The 12,455-nt window shown below is 40.0% G+C and overlaps 1 protein-coding gene across 5 annotated transcripts in view; it reads right to left on the bottom strand.

Annotated features, from left to right (window-relative positions):
* Positions 1-12,455, bottom strand: part of GRIA4 (glutamate ionotropic receptor AMPA type subunit 4) — a 217,182-nt gene that overhangs the window by 7,144 nt on the left and 197,583 nt on the right. The window contains exons 14-16 of one of the 5 annotated variants that reach the window (XR_005259076.1): positions 10,010-10,124; positions 2,857-2,971; positions 472-605 (exon numbers count right to left, since the gene is read on the bottom strand). Coding sequence is in view for 4 of the 5 variants with exons in the window: in XM_038154861.1 (XP_038010789.1) it covers positions 360-605; positions 2,857-2,971 (361 nt within the window). In the remaining variant the exon portion in view is untranslated. Of the gene's footprint in view, positions 1-357; positions 606-2,856; positions 2,972-10,009; positions 10,125-12,455 lie in introns of those variants that run through there. The other 4 variants (XM_038154861.1, XM_038154846.1, XM_038154853.1 and 1 more) reach the window with 4 other exon arrangements.

Raw genomic sequence — 12,455 nt, 5'->3', positions numbered from 1 at the left:
TATCACTAGTAGAGTGCAAACCTTTTGGAAAACAGACTTTCCAATGAAGTACTTAAAAACTGGCCCTCTGGATGTATACTTTCTTATTTAAAATAGTTGTCATCTCTCAACTGATTTGACAACTTTGAGTTGTTCAAAATGTATTTTTCATGTTAAAAATTCCTTGCAATGCAGATGTCTATTAGCAACATAGAATAATGTACTGTACATCTGCAGCCAAAAGAACTGAACCACTTTGCACTGAAGTTTTCCAAAATATAAAGCTCTGTTCAGAAGCAAGCACCACTAGACAGACATGTCACAACACTGCGTTACAAGATGCATCACCCACTCGCTGTAGTAGGCCCTAAGTCCTACCCCTAAATTTTAATACTCTCGGTTCCATATACGTTGTAACCTTCTCTATAGGTTGCTAAATTCTGGGTATTCTGCGAGGAAGTTGGGTTAAAAGTCTGTGCACTCTTTGCCACCTTCATTCGTTTCGCCTCTGCCCTGGACTTGTAACAGAACTCTATCAAAGCCACCAGCATTGCCAAGCCCAAGCCTCCAACCAGAATGTAGAAGACTCCAGCAACGTTGCTGAGACTCAAGGCACTCGTCTTGTCCTGGGGAAACAGAAGTGACACAGTTAACCCTGGAAAATGGAACCCAAGAAGCACAAAACACACATTAAAACGTTAGAAATAGACAAGTAACAATGTTTAGCTGAAATTTAATGACAGTTGTTTACATACTTTAGCAAAATTTGACCTATCTGGATCTATAAAATATATTTTAAACAACTAGTTTTCCTGGTTGGCATAAAAAAATTATTTTAAGTATATTGCCAACATATCAGGATGTCATTGCTTGCTTACTGCAAAGCATTACTTCCATTACATGGAGAATTAAACAATGACAGGTCTAGCTCTATTTAGGGGACATTTCAGCACTGATACGAAACTGCATTTATGTAAAGCTCTTCAGAAGCCTTGGAATCCAGAAATCCATTTTATATCAGACAAGACTCTGCTTGATCTTTACGAAAACCAGTAATTGTACTTGTGATAGGCATTGCTGTTAATTTAAAAGATCCAGACTGAGCTTCTGATACTTAAATGACAGACAAAAATAACATGTGAGGCTTAAATTCTTTCTTTGAACAAACACTTCCTTTGAAAGTGCACACTGTACCATACACATTGTGATATATTTGCCTCTTACCTATTATTGTATTTTGTTTTTATTTTACTATGGATACAATTCTGGAACATGCCCATGGACTACTAAGCTCAGTAACAGTATACTTCTAAATATCAATTTATGCAATTTAACACATTTTTCATAATTTAGATAAAAGCAAGGATTTTCTTTAGCAAAATATTAAATATTCATAATTTTACAATCACCTTCTTCGGTGTATTGTAGTAAATAACTATACTACATTTCTCTATACTTCACTGCTTAGTTATGAATCACTTTTTTTTGACCTGAAATCCAAGTGCTTTTTCAGCATAGTTCTCAAGGAACTCTCTCCTCAGGATTGACTTCATATGCTACATCATGTGCCTTAAAATACTTATAAAGCTTTATTCTTATGCAGACTCTATAATCTTTAGCTAAAGTAAGGAGAGTATTTAACTTCTGATTTTAATCTCTATGAAATTTTAATTTATGTAGACTGCAAAATATTTGGATGTTTAATTTAAAGAGGCACTATTCATTGTGTAATCAGTAGATTAGCACAGTAGAGGTTCCCATGGATGTACAGAGGTGAGTGAGGCTTATAGCTGAGTTCTGCTTTGTGCCTTTTTAGCTGGCTAGGAAGAGCCTAAGTATCTTGGACATGACTGTCCCTCTGGTGGCAATTGCTAACATGGTGCTTGCAAAGAAGGAGGAGGCAGGACTGAGAAAGACCTGCCCTAATGTAGGTGGTGGGTTGAGGCTTTCTCAGCTGGTATTTACAGGTACTTTGTGATCCTCTTAAATGGTTTTCACTCCTTTTTTGTCAAAACACTTTCCAGAAAAAGTGAAATGTGTTGAAAGCTTGTTTCCCACACTAATTTTATCAAGGTAAGTCTCTACATGCAGGCAGCAAGCAGTCAGTGCCTGTCATTCTTTCCTTTTAGCTGTGGCTGCAGAGGCTGGCATGGAGTCAGGTACTGTGAAGAAATGTCAGACTCTTCAAGTACAGGGCTGGCACTGACTGTGGTGTTTCCCAGCCATCAGAAAATACCCGGTTCTGGGTCTGACCCCATAAAGAAAAGGAGCTGTCAGCTCTCTGGAGCTGCCAGGATTCCTGCTTGGGTATGGACTAGGATAAACACTGGAAACTAGAAACTATTAATTGCTGAAGCCTTTCACTTTAAAGTGAAAGGTTAAGCTCAGGTTAAGTTTTTCTTGGTGCTCAAGGAGCCAGGGAATTCCCCAAACACCAAAAGACACCATCTTTCTGACCAGCAATGAAAGGCGATTCTTCCTGCAAGCATTTCTTTTTCTCAGAAAACTGCTGAGGTAGCCCAGCTCCTAAAGAAGGTGTGAAGAGCATTTCCTAAGCAGTCAATGGGAAAAGTCCATACCCTCCAGCCAGGAAGGAAACAACTAATCCAGGCTGCCTCTTCCAAACCCAAAAATCTGCTTTGTATTTCTTCAAGAGATGTTCTGAATACGTGGGATGATGTTTGGTGATTTGTATTGCTGAAGACTTTAAAATGCAATAGTGCTTCCTTAAATTAAAGCATGACCGCCATCAAGATGGGCCAAAGTTGATTCATTCTGTGTCTACAGCTGCTTATTTTATTTCTATGTCATTTTGTTTATTACTTCCTCTACTGCTTTGTGAACACGATAGTTAGGTCCCGAACTGTAGCGACTGACCTTACTTCCAGAGTCCTTGGGTCCACATTCACCTTTATCGTACCACCATTTGTTTTTCAGCTTGTCTAAGACGCCTGCCTCACTGAGTTTCAAAACGGCAAGGTTTACAGGAGTTCTTCACGTGGAAAATAACATAAATAACATTATATATGTTATTTTATGTTATTCAAGTAAAACTACATAGAATCGCATTGCAAAGTGACAGAGCAGAGGCCACAGTGGGTGCTATGTCATGTACTGTTGGCCCAGGTTTAGAGACAGACATAAGACCGGGACCTGCTCCATCGCTTTAGGTAACAGGCACATACTGCTGGGGAAGATTTGTAAATAAATAGTATGCAATTACTGTGAACCCAAAACTATTGGCTTACACATATTAACAACATACCCTTCAGAGATATACGTAAGACAACTGCATATGCGACCTAAGAAACATTAATTTGTGTTTCTTGCTTTTGATCTATTTTTAGTTTGGATGCATTCAAACTAATAATATGATTTGGCCTTAGGTATTTCATTTACTGCCCTCAAAATTATCCTGGCAAGAAAAGAAGATGCTTCCTGCAGTGTGCTGCCCATAAACATTTGCACAGCCCTGTAACAGAGGTCTGCTTGTGAATAACTTGGGGGGAGAGCTGCAAAGATCCCCTTATCCTCAGCTAAGAAGGACAGCGAGTCTTCAATTTTAATTTCCCATTTCAACATTATTTTAAAATTCAAAGTTTTACCTTAAATCTCACATACTCATGTCAATACTTCAAGGGTCCCAGGCTGGTGATAAATTCCTACTTGGAATAGCTATTTTTACTGGTGGTATTTGCTGTGGGTGATGTAACAGAGTTTAATATTGAAATGAAACCTAATCCAATGCCTCAGAATCATGAAATGCTATAGGTTTGCAGTAAAGTTACTTAAACTCATTGAATAATCTCTGAGTATTATGGTAATGCCCCACTTCATGCAGATCTATCACAAAATGTTTTAAAAATGTATTAAATTATTAACAGACTTATTTTATGTACTTTCCACTTCAAATAGTTGCTCAATTCTTAATGGAATTATGTGGTAGGCATATGGATATCTATTTATGTGCAGGTGTGCATGCAAATACAATATATTTCAGAGAAGCAGGGAGATAAACAAAAATGGCATGTGATAGATAGACTTTTGGTGATGTTAAATGACATGATCCTGTGTGTGCCAGCAGATTTCTATGGGAAAGTTTATCTCCGATAATATGCCATAATTCATTCATTACTTAAACATTAACTTATGGATTCAAGGCTTAATGAATAAATAATCAGTGCAAACATTAATTAGTATAGTGTACCTGAACCTACTAAAATAGTTTGCATTGAAGAGGAAAGAGGCTTATTGCACTCTATAACTGGTTTAACTGGAAATCCCCAAAGGCTTATGTATTCATATATTTGTGCATGTTTTTATATAGTTATATATGAATATATATGTATGTTAAATATATATGTTTATATATATATATATATATATATATATATCTAATACACAAGTAACAGCTTCTGAGCCTTTTATGCTGTTCTTAGCTCTAGTGACCCTGCCTCTTCATACATGCTGATTACTCTTTCTATATGTACCTAAAGGGGGGGAATTCACCTCATCTCAATATTTGCACCCTTAAATTATGCCCCAAGCTTTGTCTGTCTGTCCAGACCTCCCTGCAGTTAATGGGAAAAGGTAGGTACCTCCAAATGGTGGGCCTTGATAACAATATTAACAAAGGATGATGTTGAGATGCCTGTCTCTTCATTTACTGCTGAGGAAGCCTTGGTGCCTTAGAGAAATTTTTGACAACCACAGTTGGGTGAGAGGATTTCCCAGGAACTCTCAAGTGATTACTCTAAGTAAAGGAAAATCTTCATCCACTTTCCAAATCCCACACATTTAATTCATATGCAATACTCTGCTTCTAGAAACAAAAATGCCCATTTTTTGCTCTTTTCCAGTATTCAAACTTAAATTTTGCCTTAAGGCTTCTGGCAGCAGGCTGTGCAGGTTGACAGTGGAACATGAGAGTCCCACAGCTGTGAAATGAGTGGGCATGGGGTGCTGGCAAGCTGTCTGTCAACATGATCCTCTGCTGGCTTCTAGTACAAGTGCAAAATAATTAATATTATTTGAATAGCTGTCATCTGTAACATGTGATGCACTGGCACTGAGTCACATTCCCATGCTCCTGAATTCTATCAGTGGAACAGGGCTGGTTATGAAAAAGGTGAGGGGACAAACAGGTACTGTTCTCCCTGGGAAAATCAGAAGCCTATAGAGTTGTTTCAGATTAAACTGATCAAACTGAAAACTAGGAATAGATATGAACTATCAAGGCCACCAGCAAGGTGGGAACAAGTCAGAAAGCAGATGCCTCCATGTTCTTTGCTTTTTTTTTTTTTTTTTTTTTTTAGCATTAACACTTTAGGCATTTTAAAGCCTGAGACAGGCTGGGGTTTTATTCTTTTTTCCAACTATAGTTCCTTTAATGTCATACTTTCTGCATTGTCTCTGCAAGGAAACTCTCAGGTTTTCCTTTGGAAAAAAACAATCAATTTCACACTTTAAATTGCCACACTGTCCTCAGTTTCTAAGTGATCTCGATGGTCAGCAGAGGAAGTTCCCATTTTTCACTGGAGTGCAGCAGTGATGTGACTGATGCCAGGCCCTTGTTTCTCCTCTCCACGAATGTTGGTGGAAAACTTTCTGAATGAAGGCCCTGCTGAAGCTCAAGAAAGCCTGTCCTCGGCCCCTCTCCTTCTTGCCTGCCTTAACAAGGCTCTGTGACATTTCCTTCACATCGGCCCTCAGACAGCTCCAGCTGTGATGAGGGAGAAGCATTCTGAGAAAAAAACTTTAAAATTATATATTAAAATATTTTAAAATATTTTACACCTTCAAAACAGGATTTCTGTCCTAATTTAAATCAGTCGGCTGTGATGGGAAATGCACATGGTCCAATATAAGAAGCCCAGACTAAGGGCATGCAGAGTGGAAAAGGAAGATGTTTTGCATATGTTTTTCAGAGTCACAGCATATGTACACCTCTTGGCAATCACAGTAAATTATTGCAGGTATTTTTAATTTTAATATATTTTAGGCTTTTATTTTGTTTCTTTGTTTCATTTTCAGTAGGAAATTTTCAACAGCTCTTAAGGGAGATGCATGTCCAGTTCACCTTGGCTCTCGGGGCAAGTCACTTATTTTGACCGTGTCAGCCACAAACTCAGATACTACAACATGTCACTAGATTGCTTACACAATCAGTTGGTGAATAATCCCACTGATATTAAGGGGGACAGAAACAAAAAAAAAAAAAAATTGTATGGTTTGCTGTATGTGAACAAGAGGAATGTACTGAAGTCACATACATGGGATGAATTCAGCATTTATAATTAAATTTCTCTTTAAGTTCAGTATTGTATACTTAATATGGCAGTGGAAAATGACTTTAGATTTTGGTCTTGTTCAATTGCTTAGTGATTCTTGAGTTACTAATGTTGGGCTAAATCTTCAGCTAGAGTAAACTGGCACAGTTTGTGAAAATCAGTGTAGTTTTTTTTCCAGTGTGCAGCTGCTGAGAATCTTTGTTGCTGTATAAAAAGAGGATCCAACTGCCTCAAGTTCATGTAAAGATAATATATGAGAAATAATAACTGAAGTTATCCTTTATCTATGGAGAAGAATTTGCTCCACGTAGCCATAGAGGAAAACTGCTGTGTACCAACACAGGAGACCCTGCTCTTCACCCATGTGCTGAAGTCAGTGTTGGCACAGCCTGATCTGGGCACAAGGTTTTCTAACATTTCATCATGTTCTCAGCCCTTCTACCTCCTCTCTTGGCTTCTTACTCATTTCCTCCTATCCTGCCATCAATCACTTTCTGTTGGAAGGGCCATTTTTTAAGAGCCTCAGGCTGGGTCTTGAGCCAGCAGCATCAGCAAAATCAGAGAGCTTTCAAATGGTATTAATGAAGTTCTGAGCTAGCTGTGTTAAGGACAACAAATGGGCAATTATAACATTTAAATCATAATACTAAGTGATTCTGAAACAAATATAGAATTCTGGCAGACAAGGATTTAAAAAATGCAATCATGGGCATATTTTAGGAGCGTTTTCGTTACCCACTCATGGCTGAGCCATTAAGTGTAAGGTCAGTCTCATAGCTGACTGAAAAAAACATGGGCCACCACGTTCCTGTGGGCTGCCAGCAGAGACTGGAAAGAATCTCCATCAGCACAGCTTCTGTCCACTCACATTTATAAAAACAATGGAGCAAAGTGGCAGAAACTGTGTTTCAGTACCTTCCCATGCACCACATGAAATGATGGCATGCAGTTAGGATCTGAGATAGTACTTTCAAAAACACTCAAATGACTTGAGGAACTCACTTTTGTCTTCAATCATGAACTAATTAATCTGATCACTAAACCACAGGTGGCTCACACAGGGCAGCTTTCTGAACTGTCTTTCTGAAATTTGGAAGATTGTCCCTTAAAGGGAACAATAACTGGGGAGGCTAGAGGTGACCATTTAACAGCAGAGAATGGAGATAGGAGACATCCTGTTTTACAGTGCAACACAAACCTGTGGAGAACAGCTGAACTCTCTGGAAGCTCCCTCATTTCTGTGGTCCTCTGTACTATCATGAAAGGATATTGTGGGTCTACACTCTCATATTCCGAATAATCAATCACAAATAGTAACAGCACAGTTATCAGTTAAGCTTCAGGTGCTGTATTTCTTTCAAGTGAAGAGGAGTTTCTTATTCTCATTGATGAGGGGACAAAGGCCTGCAATTTAAACTGGAGCTGCTAAAAATAGCTTCTTTTTATATTTGTACAATAAAAGAAGTATTCTTAACCTTCTTAAGAAGGTAAGAACTTAGTTCAGGACTTGTTGGTAGTTATCAGGTTTACAAAGGTAATGCATGGTGTCCTGGTTACTCCACTAATGATAATTTGCTAGCAGAAAAGAAATAAAATACATAGAGCTCCATTAATTCAGTAGAAAGGGTTTTGACTTCAATTGATCAAGACTGTTTCTGAGCAAGGAAATTAATTTTATAGATGATAAATGGCTAAGTTACCCTTTGGGGAATCAGCCTGGCTGTCATTTATAACCCAGGATCAGATGCTGCTGCAATGCAGACTTTGAGAAGCATGGGATGCCTGCTCACCTGCACGATGTGCCTGGTTCCACCAAACGTGGGCAGTGTAGGCACATGATAGACCTGGAGCTCCCCAGGACCACCGATACTGCCCACTCACTCAGCTGTGCCTGGGAAAAATTGTGGCAAGAAACAGGCCCGAGGCCAGATAAATGCTCATGGCAGGCTGTGTATAGTCCCAAAACCACGGGTTGAGCTCCATCATGTTCTCCATCCTTTGCTAACACTGTCCTGCCCACCACATTGTCTACTGTATCCTGAACTGTCTGTGTCAACTACTGTTTATTTCCACTGGCAATGTGTTCCTTCCTTCCTCCTGCATCCACAGCTCCTCTGTTTCTTCATGAACCACACTCCTCGCCTTTCTTTTCTACTTTTTCCCCCAAGTCCTTTTTCTATCACTTTCCACTACACCAAACTTGCTCCTTCAGCACTTCCAGACATTTCCCTGGTGAAGCCCTGTGTGTCCCTCCACCATGAGCTGCTCCCTTTTGCCTGCTTCATGACTCACAGCACCTGTGGCTGGTAATTAGGGTAAGTAAGTTAAAAAACATCCTTAGTTTGCTATCTAACTTTTATTTCACTTTGCAACCACTGCAGGCTTATGAGGAGGATATTCTAAGAAAATTTAAGTATTTTATTGATTTTATCCTCTGCCTGTGATATTATAAAATAATAAATAAATAAATACCCCTCCCCCGTAATGCAAAAGCTCAGGCTTGAGTAGAGGTAATTGCTATTGGGTATAATATATCTGAACATTTTGGAAGAGAAAATAGAGACCATTTTTGAAACTGTGACTGCTGGCAAGCAGAGCGGTGTGGGGAAAAATAGGTAGAGCAGCAGGATTGCAGGTAAAGTGAAGAGGATTAGGAGAGCAGTTCTGGGTGAGTGCAGAACAGCCCAAGGGATGGACCCTGAGGCCAGGACACAGCATGAAAGAGCAGAAGGACTAAAGAAGGAGAGAAAATAGTAAGAAAAAAATATATGTAGGCAACTGTAAAGAAAGCTACATAAACTGTATGTGACAAATCAGTTAAATTTAATCATCTGTATCTGACTAGCTTTGTGCCTGCACAACTACCTGTGAAGCATTCTCTAATATATTGTTCACACACAAGCACATAAATAAATATTATTCCATGCTGCCTTGAACAGAAGGGGTATTTTTAATACCTGAATTTTCCCCTACTTCATCATCTTCCACATTTTTTGCTTCTTTTCAGCATCGGGCAGTTTCTCAAATGAAGCTGTGAGGCAGCAAGGAAGTAGTAGTACTGGCCATGTGGAAGATAGGGGAATGCAGTAAGAATATGAAGCTGTTAACACCTCAGCCTAGCATGCAGCCTAAAATTTCTGTCTGATAAATTCTGGTAAGTTATGCCTAGGGAACCACTGTGGATTTCAATTTGTTGGAAAGATATCAGAAAATGTCAGTATGAAGATATTTTATCTGAAATTTGTCTTCCTATTTTGGATACTTGTGAAAATTGTAATTTTTACCAGTATTGTTTGTGTCAACAATGGATCCCTGAGCCTGGACCATACATTAAATTACCCCTCAGAGACAGTCACACTGATTTTTTCCCCTTTTCCTCTAATGTCACTGAAAAATATTTTTAGTAGTACCATGTAGTAGGAAAAAAGTGTTAGCTGGTGAGCAGGCTTCTGAAGGTATTTAACAAGCTTGGAAAAGGCTCACCATAATTTCAGAAGATGCATGTTTCTGAAAACTGGTGATAGATCTCACCCCAGAGACCATTTATGGGTTGCCCTTGGGGTGCTTAAACAAATGCAAATATTTTTGCTTTGACAGTAATTGCATACACCTCGGTTTCAGCTGCAGGTTCCAGCAGTGCTGTGCTACTGGTGAAGCTGTTTCGTGGCAGGTAAGACCCCAGCAGATGCACCAATTACTTCACATACTGTTTACCCGCTTTTGGTGACATTGAGGCTAACCTTGGAGTCACCTCCCCCGCTGCCACATTCTCCTTTGTCGTACCACCATTTGTTTTTCAATTTGTCCAAGAGGCCTTGTTCATTCAGTTTTAAAACTGCGAGGTTAACAGCATTTCTTGAAACGATAAAACATATTTTGTAAGAAACTGCACAGCTGTTAAGATGTTAGAAGGAATGAGGACTTAAGCTGTTTATAAGCTTGATCCACACACTAAATAAACCTCTCATTTCCATATTTCAAAGCCCTTGGCAGCACAAATAATTGCGGTTACTTCCAAATGTGAAAAATGTGTTTCCAGTTCTAGAAACGATTTTCAGAACAGCTTGGATTTTAATGCAAAAACTCTATCAACCAACCCAAACTATTTTTGCAAAATGATGATAAAACTCTGCCTGGAATTAAAAATGATTTACACAGATTTATTCGAATCTATATTTAAAGTGTGGGCCCAGGCTGTTTTTTCAAGCAGATGAGAAAATGTATCCCCAGGTACTTAAGAGGCAAGATCCAGACTGCCTGTGCTAGACGCTGCCAGTCGCTGTGTCACTACAGTTCTGACATGTAGCACTTCCGACTGATCCTGCATGAGCTAAGGATTAGGGCTCCAGAAGCAGGCTGTGGGAGGAAGAGCTGAGGAGGTCTAATGGCTCACACACTGACTAAGATGCTGTCCAGATCCAGTCAATAGAAAGCACTGTACAAAAGCACCCAGAGGTCTGTCTGTCTGAAGCCCTGATGCTGGCACATCTGTGCACATGGGGTGAAGGCTCTAGAGTCCTGCTCCCTTTGCACATTAGAGGCTTAGCTGAAAGGCAGGACCTGGGATCTAGCTTAGTGCCGTGACTCTAGGGACTGCCCTGCTCTTCTGAGAGAGCCCCTGTGTCCCAGCCCAAAGAGCGCCTGAGGAATGGAGGAGGAAGGTGGTGATGAAGGGTGTCTGCCCTGGGGAAACCTGAGAACAGTGTGGCCAAACTGAAGCTCAAGCACTGCTGGAAGACAAAGCCAGCTAATTAGCTAAGTGCTAAGAGACAAGAAGTTTTTTTGGACATCATGAGGACCCAAGATACAAAGAGATTTTTTGGACATCCTGAGAACTTTTTTATGGAGTGTTCATACATGTTGTGCTACTACTGGATGAAAGACAAATCCTGCTTTGCTAGCCACACAGTGGCATGGGCACAACAGACTGAAAGGGGTTTTGTGAGCCTGGTGTCCTCCATATCATGTTTAAATGCTCTGTTTTCAGATGAGAGAGATACTTGAGAAAGACTTGGGATCTGTGCAGGCACAGGGGCATTGCAAACACAAAGGCTAAAGCACAGAAGCACTGCTTCTGTAGGAATTCAAGGCGGCTGGAATTGTACTGAAACTCAGCCACGAACTAGGACACAGTTGGTCCTAGGATGCAGTTTCTTCTGTGCTCAGAGATTTCCCTTTACGTGTCCAGAGAGCATCAGGACTGGATGGCAGCAGTTAGACAGTACAGACCACCACACAAACTTGAATGTAAGGCATTTGGATTTATGATAGTGACTATAGTCACTATATAACATTTTAAAATCAGTTGATAACTAATCTGCCAAGGTATTTATGCAGCCCTCATCATCTCCAAAGGAAACTCTGCACTTGTTTAAGTGTACAGCTTCCTATCTGTATTACTAAGACGCTAAACAGTCACATATCCTAATGATACACAATTACATCAGTATCAGTAAAATTGTATCTTCCTATTTTTATGTTCAGAGGTCCCTAGTGCATCGATGCCTATGAGAAATATACACTCTCTCTGATGGGTGTCTGCACATGCTTGTGTGTGGCTCTGCAGAGGCACGTGGAGCAGTGGCACAGCTCATCTCCAAAGTATTTGAGAGGTGTCAGTAGCTTAACTACTGATCTTTGGGGATGATATGGGGTTGAGAAAGATGGAGTTTCTCTCTCTGAATTTGTTTGATGCTTTCAAGATCTGTCTGTCAGGACTATGTGGGATATGACAAGAACTATGACTGTCATTGACATTCTCACCTCAACAACGAGAGGATGCAACACCTTCAAAGCGCTCGGAGAAGGTCCAGGAAGAGATCCTCTGGCAGCAGGGCTCTATCAAATCATATGGCACTAGAAGACCCTGGGGTTTGTGATTCAGCCTCTCTAGAACTGGCTGATCTCTCGTCTCTGGGGGTCCTTTCTTGTCTTAGAATGTAAATTTTTCTCTTATTAAGAGAGGTATCTTCCTGGTAACCAGGTACAGCTAATGGTACTTCATAGCTTATGGAGAGTCCTTTACTACTCTGGTCGATCTGTGGGACAAATGTCAGCCTCAGGACAAACCTTTACTGTCTTCTCGGAATAGCTTTCCATAAAGCTCCTCCTGGATGAAAGACAGTTCCTTGTGGCTGGTCCTGAAGTTTGGAAACTACTTGAGCGTAGATCTGATGTTCCTTAACT

Source organism: Motacilla alba, chromosome 1 (assembly GCF_015832195.1).
Source record: "Motacilla alba alba isolate MOTALB_02 chromosome 1, Motacilla_alba_V1.0_pri, whole genome shotgun sequence".
Lineage (NCBI taxonomy): Eukaryota > Metazoa > Chordata > Aves > Passeriformes > Motacillidae > Motacilla > Motacilla alba.
Note: the sequence above shows the minus strand (reverse complement) of the source record. Positions and strands in the feature narration are given on the sequence as shown.